General features: G+C 39.7%; 1 protein-coding gene across 2 annotated transcripts in view; it reads left to right on the top strand.

The window, feature by feature from the left end:
* KIF5C (kinesin family member 5C) overlaps positions 1–16014 on the top strand; it is a 135437-nt gene that overhangs the window by 93659 nt on the left and 25764 nt on the right. For both annotated transcript variants that reach the window (XM_075933349.2, XM_075933348.2), the window contains exons 14-21: positions 484–690; positions 2419–2565; positions 4990–5178; positions 6220–6337; positions 8778–8854; positions 10146–10255; positions 11280–11381; positions 12827–12887. In XM_075933349.2, the coding sequence (XP_075789464.1) occupies positions 484–690; positions 2419–2565; positions 4990–5178; positions 6220–6337; positions 8778–8854; positions 10146–10255; positions 11280–11381; positions 12827–12887 (1011 nt within the window). The remainder of the gene's footprint in view (positions 1–483; positions 691–2418; positions 2566–4989; positions 5179–6219; positions 6338–8777; positions 8855–10145; positions 10256–11279; positions 11382–12826; positions 12888–16014) is intronic.

The following is a 16014-nucleotide window of genomic DNA, read 5'->3' on the forward strand; positions in this document are numbered from 1 at the left end:
GCACACTCTGGGTAGCACTGAGGGCTGCCTGGGGGAGGTTAGCCCCAGTCTCCCTCTTGCACAGGTGCCCACTGTCGGCCTCACTGTTGTAGTGCTAAACCTGTGTTCTCTTCATTAATCAACAGTTTGCTCAACTTATTTTAAGTTGATCTCTGCTAATAGGAGCAATTTTAAAAAGAAGTCTGTCTACAGTTTCTTTCAATTAAAGTTAAAATGATTATCACGTTTTTTACTGTTTAAAATATGCCTTGCAACAAAATGCCACAAGATGCCCCAAACTACTTTTATGCGGTTCACTTCAAAGTTGTCACACTTGGGCTTGAAGTCTTTTCATTTTGGTTCTTAGGACAGCACTCAGGGTGGAAAAAGCATTTGAAGCTATGAAATTGTTCAAAATAAGTGGTTTTTTTCTTTCTGAATCTTGTGGGAAAATTGAATTAGTTCATGGAGAATAATTACCTACTTGTGGTCTCTACTATCCAGCTTTTGGCTTCCACAAGAAGAGATTATGAGAAGATCCAAGAGGAACTGACTCGTCTTCAAATTGAAAATGAAGCTGCGAAAGATGAGGTGAAAGAGGTTCTTCAAGCTCTGGAGGAATTAGCTGTCAATTATGACCAGAAATCACAAGAAGTGGAGGACAAGACCCGAGCCAATGAACAGCTGGTGGATGAACTGGCACAGAAAACAGTAGGAGCATTGCTGGTTATTCCTGTATCTCACGCCTGCTTTTACATGCAGTTTTTCGTTCTTAAAAGGACTTTTTTTATTTTTAGGAAGATGTAAACGTTTTTGGGGCATCCCAGTTATAAATGTATACGTCTGCATCAATTTATAAATCTTTTAGTTAATAGCCTAGTCAAGCATATTACTGGCTTTTGTTGATAAAACTGAATTATAGAAGCCATCTGAAGGCCAACATTTGTCAACAGTTACCTCTTTTATGCTTATCTTGAATAAAATTGTAGTAGATTTGGATACAACTGTGTGGTAATTGTTGGCAGATGCTGGCTTTTGATGTCTCTGCTTCCATATAACACTTAAAAATAATGGTAATTTTTAGGCGCAAAGCATGATAGTAATATCACTGTTTATGACCCATTCTTCGCAGCAGCTGTTAATTTCCCCCTTTCATACTTCTAATATTATGGTATGTAGATCTGCTTTCTCACTACACTGTCTCAGGGTATATTGCTAAAGGTATATCTAAGCTTCAGGCTGGCAGTGTAAATTCCAGCTAATGGAGACAGGCCCATGCCTGCTGTGATTGAGGTACTTGTGTTCTAAGAATAGAGTATAGCCACAGTGTCAGGAGACTAGGATGAGCCAGCTGCCTGTATGTAGTCCTATCCCCATGCAAGACAAGTACTCAGGGCAGTAAACCTTTCCCACCACTCATGTTGCCATAGCTAGACTCTATTTTTAGGGCTCTAGTGTGACTGGAGCTAGCATGGGCATGTTGGCTTAAGCTGAAATTTTCCCAGTTAGAAGGGTGGATCTTCTCTAAAACTGCTAAGATGGTTTTAAAAAAAATTCCTCCTTCATCCTTCTCCCTTCAAGGAGATTGGAATAATCTGCGTCTTGACAAGCCTCACCTGACTGCAACATAAATACTGCTTTTGTGTGACCTCTCTGGCTGCAGTAGAGAAAACATAGGCATTGGAACTAATGTGAGAGTGTAAATATTTGCAAGAAAATGATATATTTGCTCATTCTCTTCTCCTATAACACACACACACACCTTCGCTTCCTGGATGTGATCAAACTACATCTCCTACCATATCCTAGGTACAATCTACAAGAGCTTCAAATCCAGATTTGGTTTAAATACCCAAAATGTTAAACGGGATAGACTCTGGTGAGTCATGCCTTTGTAGGTCATTGTCAGGTTCTCATTTCCATTACTTTTAACTGATACCAACAATACTGATTTCTTGTTGGTAACATTTTTAACCTGAGAAGGCAATTTTCATGTTCTGGTATTTAAGACATACTGTCTGTCTGCTGAGGACTCTGGTGATGAGTACAGGCAGCTAGATAGAAGGCTTTATTGTACAGACACTAGAAAGATGTAGATGTTGGTGTGTTTATGTGGCTTGGATGTCAGATGCTAGGTGAATTCTGCAAAAGGATGAATAAAATGATCTTGAGCCTGAAAGCCATCATTGAACAACCTGTACCCATGGAATAGTACTGAAAGAAGAGAAGGGAAAATGAAATCTGAGGTCATAATTGTACCTCTGTGGAAGGGGAAACATGAAAACAAACCATCTAAAGACAACTTTTTGGATGTTGAAATAGAAAAAACTAACTTGTATGTATTTGTTCTGCTTACAATATGAACTGAGTTTTCTGAACTAAAGATCCTTTTTTATATCAAGGGTTGTAATCTCATCTCCCATCTCTCATCTTTTCCAGAGTGCTTTGACAGTCACTCAACGAGAGTTGGGTCAGTTGCAGGAACTCAGTAATCATCAAAAAAAGAGAGCTACAGAGATCTTGAACTTACTGCTTAAAGATCTGGGAGAGATTGGAGGAATCATTGGTACCAATGATGTTAAAACGGTAAACCAGATATTATATTGCTTTAAAAAAATGTAATGGTAAAGGTGGGTGGTATGGATATTTACAGCACCAACCTTTCACCCCTAAAGTCTGATATTTAAATCCTCCTTGGATTACAAATTAAAATTTGGTGGTTTTACAGGATGTTTTTCTAAATTATAGAACCACCCTGCAGCTTGCATAATCTACTGTAATTAGCCCTCTCTGTTATTGAGAAGTAAAGGATTTCTATTATCACCTATTTAACAGATCAGGACAGTCATGTGAAGGGAAACATTATGGCTTACCATTTAAACCCATCCAGTTCGGAAGCAGTAGTCACTGTAGTGGCTACTGCTGTAGTGAACTATCCACACTCAACTATCCAAATAGCCAAGTTGTTCAAGCCAACTAGTCATGCTTAACCAGCCAGATAGCCACATGTGGCTAATGCCTGGCTTGTTGGACACCACAGATTTAAACATTGGAATTTTTAAAAATTTCACATATTTTCAAGGAAATGAAATATTGGTGAGAAACTGAAGTTTGTCAGTTTCCAGTATTGGTGAATTTTGCTGATTACCTCATAAATGTCAGCACTACTGCAGGATAGGCCTGACTATAACTAATGGTGGAGAGGAGACTTATTTTTGTTCCACAGAAGAAGAAACCTAAGTGGAAAATTAGTGAATGCCATTAACACAGTAGAATCCTGGGTGCAGAAATGTTTCTGGAGATACCTGAAATCTTCAGCCATTCAGTGCTTCAAAATTTGAATGCTGACTGGAATGCTCTGCATACAGAGAGCTAGCCAATTTCTTCAAGGTTCCCACTTCTGCTATAGATAAAGCCAATTCCAACCAATTTTCCCTGTAAGCTCAGTTCTTGAACAGCCACCCAGTCCAATGCTGCCCAGCTGATTAGCAGAGTGCCTATAGCCTCCCAAACTGACAGCATGTATTTCTATTGGTGGTGCACATCTGCACATTTCTGGGTGCACGTAACTAATTTTATTCTGCACGTGGATGGAAAAAAATGAGAGGGAACATTGATTCCAACCGTTGGAAATGGTATTTTAATGGTCACTGGTTAATACTGCATCAGAGAAGTAAGCAATTTAGGTGATATACAAATTCTCTTGACACTGTTGACTGTGTCACTTTTTTTTCTGAAACTGATGTTACATCTAGTTGCTAGACTGTGCTGTTAAGTTTGCATGAGACAAATACTATTTCAAATAGTATTTAATGTTTTCTTTTGTTTGTATTGTACTAACTTTCTCTTCCTTGCTTCAGTTTGAATACTAGAGCTGTCCTTTTACTTTTTAAACTCTTCCCATAGCTCAGGGGTGAAAACAAGTCAGTGAAGCTGGATACCCTGTCCATAGTGTACCTATTGGACTTGATCCTGAGAGTTGTTGGGCACCTGCCTCTCTCTCACTGAAGTCTTTTCCAAGTGCTCAGTTCCTCTCTTATTACAAATGCCATTACCCTTGTCTTTCCACTAATGTTTCTTATGGCAGTGTGTTTCTTATGTCCTGCATCATTATTTCCTGGGGTCTGGAACTGTTCATTTAAGAGTTGCTAGAAGGCATTTTTGGGTGAGAGAGAGAAAATAAATCGATGTGTTGCTGAGGAATTCCTTGCTTAATAAACTTCTGGAATTCTGCTGTTATCATTTGATTCCATAGTTCTGAATGTTTCTGAGTGCATTAGTTGATATAAAGTATTGGATAATTCTGGAAAACTACTTGTTGAAATCTCAAAATAACTAACATTTAAATAATCTGTCAAGCCATATCTGTTTTGGGTTGACAGATAACTAGTAATCTAGTATTCTGAGGGTTGATATAAAACTCCAGTGAGTTCTGTCCAAATTAACATGATTTGATCTGGAAGTTTTTTTTTAAACTGTTTTCTTTCCTCCAGTGGCACAAGAGTGAATCTTGCTTTAGATGTCACAGCGACCCCTGGTGGATATGTAATTGTATATTAAATTATATTAAAGAGAACAGAACAAGACAGCTTTCCATGTAAACTAATAATTTAGGGTGCTTTATAATGTCCCTTTTTGAAAGGGAGGTTCCTGGCTTCTCCAGCAGCATAGGAAAGCTCTTCTACCGTTGTCACTACAATTAAGACAAATGTTCTAAATTATTCCCACTTTTAATGTTGAATCACTGGATCAGTGGTTATGACCTGGGCATGAGACTTAACTTTTGGTCTTTGTGTGATGTTTTTATCAATGAAGTTTGAGAGTTTGATAGATATGATCTCATGGAATGTAAATCGGGAAAAGAATCCAAGCAGGTGTACCCAATAATTCGGCTGTGTGTTACTGAGATCTCCTATCTCTAGACAGCTGGGTTACTGGTAGAAATTTTTCTGGGTTGGTTGTGTTCTTTGATAAGCCTGTATTGAGCATTGTAATCTTTTGGGTGTTCAGTTAGCAGATGTGAATGGGGTCATCGAGGAGGAGTTCACCATGGCACGGCTGTACATAAGTAAGATGAAATCTGAGGTGAAATCTCTGGTAAACCGCAGCAAGCAGCTGGAGAGTGCCCAGATCGACTCCAACAGAAAGATGAATGCCAGTGAGAGAGAACTTGCAGCCTGCCAGCTGCTCATCTCACAAGTATGCCTCTTTCCACCTCCTTCCCCTCCTTCTCCCCTCTTATTTTGGCAGAAGTCTCCCTGATTTACCCTATTTCTCCTTGAAACTACCCCCCCACACACACGTCAATTTAGGGATGAGATCATGCCTGCTTGGTGGTAGATTTCTATAACCCTCATACTCTTCAATGGCAATACATCCCATTAAGGTTAGGATGTATTGGCACCTCTCAGGCTTCTGTGCTTAATGTGGAAATATGTGAACACAGAAATCTAAAAATGTTCTCCATGCTGAAGAAAATTTTAAAATGAGATAATTTCAGTAAAATTGTAAGAGCCTCCACCCAGATCCCTCCTAACTCAGAAATTAGGAATAAAACTTGTTTAAAAATAAAACACATTTTGTTCTTTTTACCTTAAAAATGTGTTGTTTTTATTAAAGTGACCTTTCTTGTTGAAAGACGTGCTGACAAAAAATAAGGAGCAAATATTCAGTGTTGCTGTTGACCAATATGTTTGACTTTCCAGTAGTACAGCTTGAGATGCCCAGGAAGCTATTCAGTTAATGTTAAGTAAATTTGACTTTAAAATGTTGCTACTGTTCAGTAACAAGCTGGATCTGCATTCCGTGTGGTACAGCCAGTCCACGAGTTACGAACGCATTGATTTATGACCGTTCGTATTTACGACCAACCTCCTATACAGCCGGTCCCCGAGTTACGAACGAAATCCGCACTTACGAACAGTGCGGCCGTACATAAGTGAATGTAATCTGACGTACAAACAGATCAAGTTACGACCTAGTGTTTGGTACGTAAGTCGGGGACTAGCTGTATTCTGGAAATACCGGTCATGCTGCACATGTGTTATCCAAAGGCCACAGAGAATTAAGATTGTTTTGGTGTTGCATCCACCTTGGATCCTGCACAGCTTTTCTTCCTTGTAGGTAATGCTAGATGCAGAGAGCTTTTACACATCCCCAGTTTTTACAGGAAGAGACACCTGAATTTCTACATAATAAGCTATGCCAGTTATATCTGCTTTTGTTAATTTTTTTTTATAGCATGAAGCAAAGATTAAGTCCCTTACAGACTACATGCAGAATATGGAACAGAAGAGAAGGCATTTAGAAGAGTCACAAGACTCACTTAGTGAAGAGCTGGCCAAGTTGCGTGCTCAAGGTACTGTACTTGAAACAGGATAATTAATTATGGGTTTTTTCTTATCATAGACTTTTGGCTTCTACAGGCTACAAAATCCAGTTCTGTCCAACTGGCACATTGGGAACTCTTCTAGGGATTCTTCGCTTTGTTGTGACTTTCCTTCCAAATAACGGTTGTTCCTGCCCACCTGCTATTCCCTCCTTCCAATGCAAGAAAGATGACATGGCTGAACCAGAGTAGATAGTCAGTATTTTAATTCACTTGCCTAATTCTAGCTATTACTCTGGGTCTCTTTCAAGTCTCTCCCCTTCCCCCCCAAAAAAATCTGAAGAGGCTGCATGGCTATAGCTAACGGAAGACTGGATTGTACAAACTGGACAACGATCCCCCATTCTCCTATAAAATTGTCCTGCATGCTTAGTATTCAGTCACAGAACAGTCCAACTGAATCAGTGCCACACAGTTCAGTGACTTGCAGGACACACAGTGGTTGTTTTGAAACTCAGAGTTGAGCCACAGCAGCCTAGCTCACGCGCTGGACTTATGAGTCTTGATTTTTTTCAAAAGAATGAGTCAGCCTTAATACTGAAGTGTAAGTAAAAATTCTTGATAGCTACAGGGAAAGGAGCATCAGGCTCTCTGTGGTATTGTAGTATTCTTGGAGTCCTGTCCAACTGGAATAATCTCCCTAGCTGTTGACCCATACAAGCCCTGTGAGTCACCTGTGCTACAGTTGCCAATCCTGCTCCCTGTTTGATCCCAGGGAAAATGCTGCTTTCCTAGCTGCTAGGTTACATCTTGCAAATATATGGGCTTTGTTTTATGGATTTGACAACTTATGCTAAATTTATGGAAAGAGCAATTTTCTCGGATGTCCTTAAGCCTCTGTAGCACACACTGCCACCGTGGGCTCTGATTTCCACCATACGCCTGTCAATTAACATTGCCCCGTGTTTCTTGTCAGGGGTCCTTTTCAGATTTCAGGAGCAGCAAATGGTTTGGATCCTCTGATGCTTTTGATCCCTTGAAAAAGGTAGAAGAAAAGGATGGGAGTCACTATGGGCTAAGTAGATTGGGAAGGGTCACAAGTAGACAGGATGGTGGGAATGTGAGAAGTTGTAGGTATATGGAGGTATGATCCGATAATACTGTAATTGGAGAAGGTGATGGAAGGGTTATCCACAAGTCACTTCACAAAGAGCCCTTGCCTAGCCATATGTGAGTCTTTTCCAACAGATGACTGTTAGTGTGGAGAATGTATTCCCATTTATTTTGTTAAAAGTATTTGATATAGGAAATCTATGAGATTCCTGAAGTGAGTGCTGAAGTTCTTGGTTTCTGAAAAGAAAAAGCTGTTGTAGGTGTCATGAGATAAGAAGGAAAGCCCTTTCCTAGACTGATTAAAAGATAGGAAGCAAAAGGTAGGAATAAATGGCCAGTTTTCAAAATGGAGAGAGGTAACTAGTAATGTCTCCAGTGCCCCCTCCCCACCACAGACTGATCTGGGACCAGTCCTATTCAACATCTTCATAAATTATCTGAAAAAAGGGGTAAACAGTGAGGTGGCAAAATCTGCAATTGATAGAAAACCTTTCAAGGTTAAGTTCCAAGCAGAGTGCAAAGAGCTACAAAAGGAAATCTCAAAACTGGTGACTAAGCAACAAAATGGCAGATGAAATTCAGTGCTGATAAATGGAAAGCAATGTGCACTGGACAATATATAATCCCAACTATACATATGAAATGATGGAGTCAAAATTAGCTGTTACTATTCAGGATGGAGATTTTAGAGTCACTGTGTAGTTATGAGATCCACTCAATCTGCAGCGGCAGTTGAAAAGGTAGAAAGTATCATACTGGTTTTATATAAATCCATGTATGCTCACATCTTGAATACTGCAGGCAGATGTCCCCTCATCTCAAAAGATACATGGAAAATGTCCAGAAAAGGGCAGCAAAATGGTTAGGGGTATGGAATATCTTCTATATGAGGAGGGATTAATATGCATGGAACTTGTCAGCTCAGAAAAGAGGTGAGTAAGAGGGGATATGATAGAGGTCTGTAAAATCATGATGGATGTGGAGAAAGTGAATAAGAAAAAATTACTTACTCTGTCCCATAGCACAAGAATTAATAGGTGTCAAGTTCAAAACAAAAAAGTATTTTTTCACACAACACACAGTCAACCTGTGGAACTCTTCCAGAGGATGTTGTGAAGCCCAAGATTGTAATAGGGTTGCAAAAAGAATGAGGTTAGTTCATGGAGGTGAGGTCCATCAATGGCTATCAGCCAGGATGGGCATGGATGGTGTCCCTAGTCTTTGTTTGCCAAAAGCTGGGAATTCTGGGCTAGATGGATCTCTGGTCTGACCCAGTATGGCTCTTTGTGTGTGTGTGTTTAATGGTCTCAGAGTATGTCTCTCTTTAAGTCTTAACTTTTTTTTTAACTATGAACAGAAAAAATGCATGAAGTCAGCTTCAAGGATAAAGAGAAGGAACATCTGACCCTGCTTCAAGATGCAGAAGAAATGAAGGTAGCATTTCCAGCCACAACTGTAGATGGTTCCTCACCAAGAACATTTGTCAAACTGACAGTTAAGACTGAATTGTGCTTTCAGATGCACATGTGATGCACATTGATTTTTAATAAACTTGTATAGGCTACGAGAGCCATAAACTTCTATTAGGAAACCCATATGCTACAAAGGAGTGACTTTTCTGATTTGAAAGGGAAGAGCTTGACAATGTTAAGCAATAAAATTGAAGTTGTAGGGGTGGGGCAAAAGTACATTCTAGACAAAACATTGGAGGAGAATGGTTTAGAAGTTGATCTAACTTCAAAAAAATGAAAAAATGGAAATTGTTCCCTGACCTACACATACAAAAATTAGCCTGATTCATCACTGCATTACATCAGGCTTATACCAGAGAAACCTATTGTTGTAAACTAGTTAAGTGGTAAATCAGGCCTTTTGTATGAATATGATTTTTATACTGGAATTTAATAATGAATGGCCAGATCATATTTAAGGAATTGCTCAGTCATCTGGAAAGAACTTTGAATACCTCCCCCTAGAAATGGCCTAATGAAATATAAAGCCTTTCTGTTTGTACGTAGAATATGGGGAGGAAATATTAACCAATAACATAGAGAACTGGTATGTTTTTCTGATGAGGATTATAATTTGTGTGCATGTGTGGGAGAAATCCTGTGTTTAACAAGAGTAGCAAATTATCTTTTAGATTTTTGACCTCTGATTCTAAAACCTAAGTTTAATGATTAATTTAAATAGTCATGCGGAATTATTCTATGTTTGATGTGAAGAAACATGTCCTATGTAACATCAAACGAAAAAGAGAGAATAAAAATGTAGCTTTCCCAATTATTTGAAGTATTTCTAGCTCTAGGAGTTCAGCAGTAGTGTCATGGGAAAACTTCTTCCTCCCTCTTACCTCCTGCCCTTAGATGCACAAATACAGTAGTTTAAAAAAAAACCCAAACAGGTAAACAGATGGGTACAATGGTATGGAAGATGTCAGAAACATCTGTAATTCTTGTGGTATGCTTAGTAAAATACACTTGGCATCTTCATGTATCTGAGGAAGAGAAATCCTGGATTCGCAACAAAACCCAAATATATTGTCCTGAATCAAGCAGTTGGTGCAGTAGATGGTACTGCTATCTATATGAATCAATGTTAAGGAAAGTTCTAATGAGATTTGGATTTTAAATCTGAAACCATAGATTTGACTTTTCTCATATGTACTCACAGGCATTAGTAAAAGCAGATAAACCATTGAAATACCCTTTTTTTTTAAACTTAGAATGCATTGGAGCAGCAGATGGAGAGTCACAGGGAAGCCCACCAGAAACAGCTGTCCAGACTACGAGATGAGATTGAAGAGAAGCAGAAAATCATTGATGAAATCAGAGAGTATGTTTTCTTACTGTTTCCCTGTCATTCAACCCTTTTCTGTACTGTTCTAATGGCATTGTAAGATAGTTCTTCCTTCTATATCTATGTATCTCAAGAGTTCTCCTAGCACTAGAACTCTTAGAATTCTGACTTTAGAAACTAGCATGTACCAGGTACCCTAATAGCTATTCTGTACTGATTTTGAAGGTCCAGGGATAAAATGAATAGCATATTAGGGATTAAACTGTATTCCTTTTTATATATGTACTTCAATAAAAAGAATTGTGGAGGGGAGGAAGAAGGATAAATAATGTTATGCCTAAAGACACATAGATAATAGAAAGAGTAGATGAGAACAAATTGGAAAAATAAAGGCTTTGAACACCTGTCAAGGTGACTCGTCCTGTCATGGCCTTTCTGGGTCTTCAAACTCCCTCTAGAAAGTCAATTCCAGCTGCTTTCCTGTTCCAGCACTTTGGGTATCTTTTCTTGGCATCACCAGTTTCAATATATATTGGACAATGAAGTACCCCAAAACCACATTGAAGCCAAGTCTGTGTTTCTAGTGCATGATTCTGCACTGGAATTGTCTTTCAGTAGCATGATGATGTAAAATACAGCATGGGACACTGTGCTCCTTACTGCTGTACTTTTGGTTCTGGAAATAGTTCTTTAACATTGTCTCATCCAAGTGTAATGCTCATATTTTCCATTCCATCTTTAAAAAGGATGAGGCATGATAACAGGAAATGAGGAATGTGAAAACAGAGTCACTAATTACAGATTGTGCCATTGAGGTATAAAAGGCACGTTGAGGGAAGTGATGAGATGTTTTGTATATTCTGTTCCCTCAAAAATTTAAATCAAGGTCACTTTTCTGGTTAAGGATTCTTTATGGTTTAGTATAAATTCCAGATTCTCTCAAAGGAACTGCAGGTTCATTTTCTGTGGGTAACACTATTCTGGATGTAAAGGTTTCTCTAGGTGTTTTATGACAATGGTCTGTAGCAAGCTGGATGGGTTTCTCCCCTTCTCATTTCAGTATGAACCAGAAGCTGCAATTGGAACAAGAGAAACTGAGCTCTGATTATGATAAATTGAAAATAGAGGATCAGGAAAGAGAAATGAAACTGGAAAAGCTCATGTAAGTTTGCGGCCTTCTCTGATCTCTTTGAGCTTTGTCTCTGTATGTAGTCATAATTACAGACTAGCTGCACCTCTGGTCCCTTTCTGATCTCTGAGTGCACCTGCTCAGGTGATGGGCCTTATTTGTCTTGGGGGTGGTGAAAGCACACAGTTCTTCCGTTCTTAAATTGTTACCCTTTCCATATCAGCCACTTAGATGGGAAGGAAGGAACAGTGATTAGGATACTGGCTAGCACTTGGAGACATACAGCCAACAGACTTCTTAGGTGACCTTGGGCAAGTCACTTTGCCGACCTTGTCTCATTTGCCCATCTGTAAATTGTGGATAATAGCACTTTCCTACTTTCCAGGGTGTTGTGAGGATAAATATGCTGAAGACTGAGGTGCTCAGATATGATGGGAAAGGGGAAAGCCATCTAGGTACCACAGAAGAGGGACTGTCATTTGGCAGGTCCAGTGTGGTTTCAGGGATAAGTAATACGGTGACCAGCAGCCTTCTTGAAACACAGCATTTTTACTTAACAACTGGATCAAAGCATTAGAGAAAAGTGGATTTTAAAACAATGTGCAAACATGTCTATCTTAGTTAATGTATTATCATCCCATAATACATGGTAACTGAGGCAAGCCTAGCTTCTTCAGATATCTGTAGAGTTCGAATGCATCTATCAGGTTTCTTCTTCGCACCCTCAAGAGAGTCCTTTAAAGCCATACCTGGATTAGTTGGTAGGAGGTTCTTTTTCCAGAGGTTACTTCAAGTCTTGGCCAGCTTTGAACCATCCTGGTCAAACCAATTCTATAAGTTGTCCAAGAACATGCCAAAGTGAGAGCTAGTTAAGGAGTTGTCCCTTAACAACTTCCTGCCTGCTTGACCCATCCCAGATTGTCTCTTAGTAAGAAAAGAAGCATTTACACCAAAATATGCGTATGGAAGACACCATCCTGATAAACCAGATCAACATACAAATTACAGGGTACCCCATACTGGTTATCATTTGTTTTTTGTTTTGTTTTTGTGTGTGTCAAAACAAGCTTTTCAGAGTTCTAGTTGTGTTACCTTGTGCAAGGAAATACAATAAACAAGGCATTTTCAGTGTAAGATTGTAGTTTGGCTGCTTGTACTGTAAAAACAGTCTACCACTAACAATCTCCTAGTTGCTTTTTTGGGTTTTTCTCAGACTTTCCAGAAAATCTAGAAAATCAAATTTTCAAATACAGTTACAAGAGATGTCTGTCTAAATGGAGGTGGTGGTCCCATCATTTCAGCTGAAAAACCCTGCGTAGATTTGCAATTGCCCAAACTGCATGCATATAAACAGGCAAATGTGGACCCAGCTGTTCTGCCCACATCTGAAAACTTTGATGCTATTCTGTTTCATGTTCTTTTATTTTGATGATTTTGGTTTGTTGTTGTTTGGCTTACGTAATGGTCTCTCTTTTTAGATTGCTTAATGATAAAAGGGAACAAGCAAGAGAAGATCTTAAAGGACTGGAGGAAACTGTGGTACGTTAAAAACTTAAACGTTAGGTTTTTTGCAAGGGGTTAGGAAATGGCTTGTTGCCAGCCTTTTTGCGTGTGATTGTTGCCCACAACATTTTTGCAAGAAAATGTCTGGCTTAGGTGAGAAGTTTTTTAAAAAGGAGCGCATTTTCAAACTCTCCTCCAGTCTTGAACTTGATTTGAGTGTTTGGAATCTGTACCAACCCACTTTTGCCCATCTGTAGATTAGACTTTATTTCTAAATTTCCTAAAGCTATTTTGCTAATCTGTTTGCTTACCGTCCTACATATATTTATCTCAAATGGCTCACTCTACAAGTCTTTCAGTGTTGAAATGTTGATCTTCTCTAGTCCGACGCTTTTGAAACCTGACCATTGCTGAACTGTGGGAAAGTTGGTCACACTCGTTATGGATATCTAGCTAACTAAAATCATGCAAGACCATGGATGTTGCCAGACGAGTGTGTGCCAGACTGGAGAGGTTCAACCTATACCCGATATTTATGATTTAATACTTCCTAACCCATGTATTGAGCAAATGAAATTAAAATTTCCCAGAGAGGTTAATAGGAGGATAATAAGGAAATATTAGGAGTCAGTAAGAACTAGAGATCAGATCTAGGTTAATGAAAAACTAGGGGTCACCAAATGAAATTAATAGGTAGCAGAATTAAAACAAATAAAAATTATTTCTTCATGCAAGACACAGTCCTTGTCAGAGGATGTTATGAAGACCAAGACGTTAACAAATATAAAAGATCTAGTTAAATTCATGGAGGTTAGGTCCATCAATGCTTATTACACAGGATGGGTAGGAATGGTGTCCCTAGCCTATATTTGTCAGAGGCTGGAAATGGGTGAGAGGGAAGGGATCACTTGATGATTCCCTGTTCTGTTCATTCCCTCTGGGGCATCTGGCATTGGCCACACTGTCAGAAGGCGGGATACTGTCTAGATGGACCATTGATCTGACCTAGTTTAGCCGTTCTTCTGTTCGTAGTACTTTGTCACTGTGCAGTCCATATAATCCTTTGTAAAATGCATTATGCTCTGCCGTCAGCGTTGAAAGGACACATCATTGGAAAACTAGTTCTGTCTTCAGATCAGTGCAATGATGGTGGCTTGATAAGTCTTTAGCAATGTCAATGGCTGTAATAAAGAGGAAAATGATTACTTGTGTGGCATGTCTTCTCAAGATAGGACAAAAAGTAATAGACTTACTCTGCAACAAGGAAAATTTTAGGTTTTACATTTAGGAGAAACTTTCTAACTATAAGGATAGTTAAGCCCCAGAGCTTTCAAGGGTGTTTGTGGAATACCCATCACTGGAGGTTTTTATGAACAGGTTGGACAGACACCTGTCAGGGATAATGTAATTATATTTGGCCCTGTATCAGGACAGGGGGCTCCTGCGTTGCCTTCCTGCCCTGTATTTCTATAATCTAAGAAGGAGCAAATTGTATGGTAGAGTGTTAGGTTTTTATGTCTGAAAACTGGATCTAAAGGAGAAATAAATTTGGTGGCGTTTCTCATAATGCCAAATGGACATTGATGTGTTCCACAAGACTACAATATAGTTTTTTTTTCTGCTCAAATTTGGAATAGCAGAGGTAGTTCAGGAAAGCTGTGTACTCTGAGCTATGTGATGAAACTTGTTCAGCTCTTGCCAACAACTTGTCTGGCTTTAGCCAGTTTTGTTTTTCCCTTTACCTTCTTGAGCAAAACACTAAAATGATATCTTTTAAACTTTTTACAGAACTTTGGATTGTTTTACTAATTCTCCCAGTTGCTGTATAAGTTGACTAACTCTATCCAAATTATTATTTTGAGTTGAAGAAGCATAATTGCTTATATAGTTAATTTTTTCCCAGTGGAGCATAATTTTAAATGAGGCTGCATTAACACACTGGTAACAAATAGTAAGAATTACCTGTGATGATATTGTCCTGTTCAGTGAGTAAGTGATAGAGCTGGAGCTTAGTTTTAAGCAGTGGGAGAAAGAAGCAGTGCAAAATGTCCATCAGATGGTGTTTTTTGTTTTAATTAAAGGAACTACATAAACTGTTGTACATTTATGCACTCTTTTGCTCATTCCTATGGCATCTCAGAGGGTGTTGCATGAGTTATTTTAAAATAATATTAGCAATTATCAAAATTTCAATACGTAATTACTGCAACAGAACGAAAACGCAAATAGAAGAGATTACATACAATGTGCCATTTTAGACCAAGATCATGGCTCTCTCATGTAGACAAAATAAGGGAGAGTAAACCTCTGCAAGTTAGGGATATAAGACTTTAACCGGTTAACCAATAAGCTGATGCTTATCTGTTCCTGTTAACTGTTAAACTCCATTGGGTTGCCAGCAGTGGGGCCAGGGACTACTACATGTCAGCAGCCCCATGGTTAACAGTGTAACCAATATAATTTTTATCAGTTGTTCGACTACTATTTTTATAAATTGTTTTACACACCTCTTAGGTCATTGTGTGAGGAGAGGGAGCACTATCTTCATGGGATGGTTGTTTCCCTGTCCTGTGCAGTATGTGAGCGGGACTGGGGGATGGGCATAGCCTTGACTTGGCCCTCAACTTTCACCAGCACAGTTGTGCCAGTGTGGTGAGAGATATGATCCGTAGTGAATTGCTTTCAGAGTGGAACCAATGAAGGAATTGTGATGGACGGGGGCATGGGACTTGGGGCTAACCCCACCCTCCGCAGGTCCTGCCCAACCTCTGCTCTACCATCGTCTCCCACCTCCCCCAAGCTCTGCCACTGCTCTGCCCCCTTACCCCATCTTCTGTGTGACACAAACTGGGGGTATTATAGAGGGCCGGTAGCAGCTGGAGTCACCCTACTCTCCCCCCACTCACTGTAGCAGAGGGAGCTGGAGCAGCCTGACTGCCTGCTCCGCTGTGCTGTGCCCCCCCCCCCCATCCTGCCTGCGTGCTGTGCCTTGGATCTCTGTGGTGGTGGGAATTGGAGCATCTTGGGGCCAAGACACTTTGCTTACTGCTGCTACAGAGAAGCAGAGGGGGCTGGGAGAGGGTGGTGGAGTGGAGCAGGTTGCCAGGCTGCTCCGGCTCCTGCTACCACAGTGAGGTTGGGAGCAACCCCTGCTGCTATCCTG

Source organism: Pelodiscus sinensis, chromosome 7 (assembly GCF_052426305.1).
Source record: "Pelodiscus sinensis isolate ZL-2025 chromosome 7, ASM5242630v1, whole genome shotgun sequence".
NCBI lineage: Eukaryota > Metazoa > Chordata > Testudines > Trionychidae > Pelodiscus > Pelodiscus sinensis.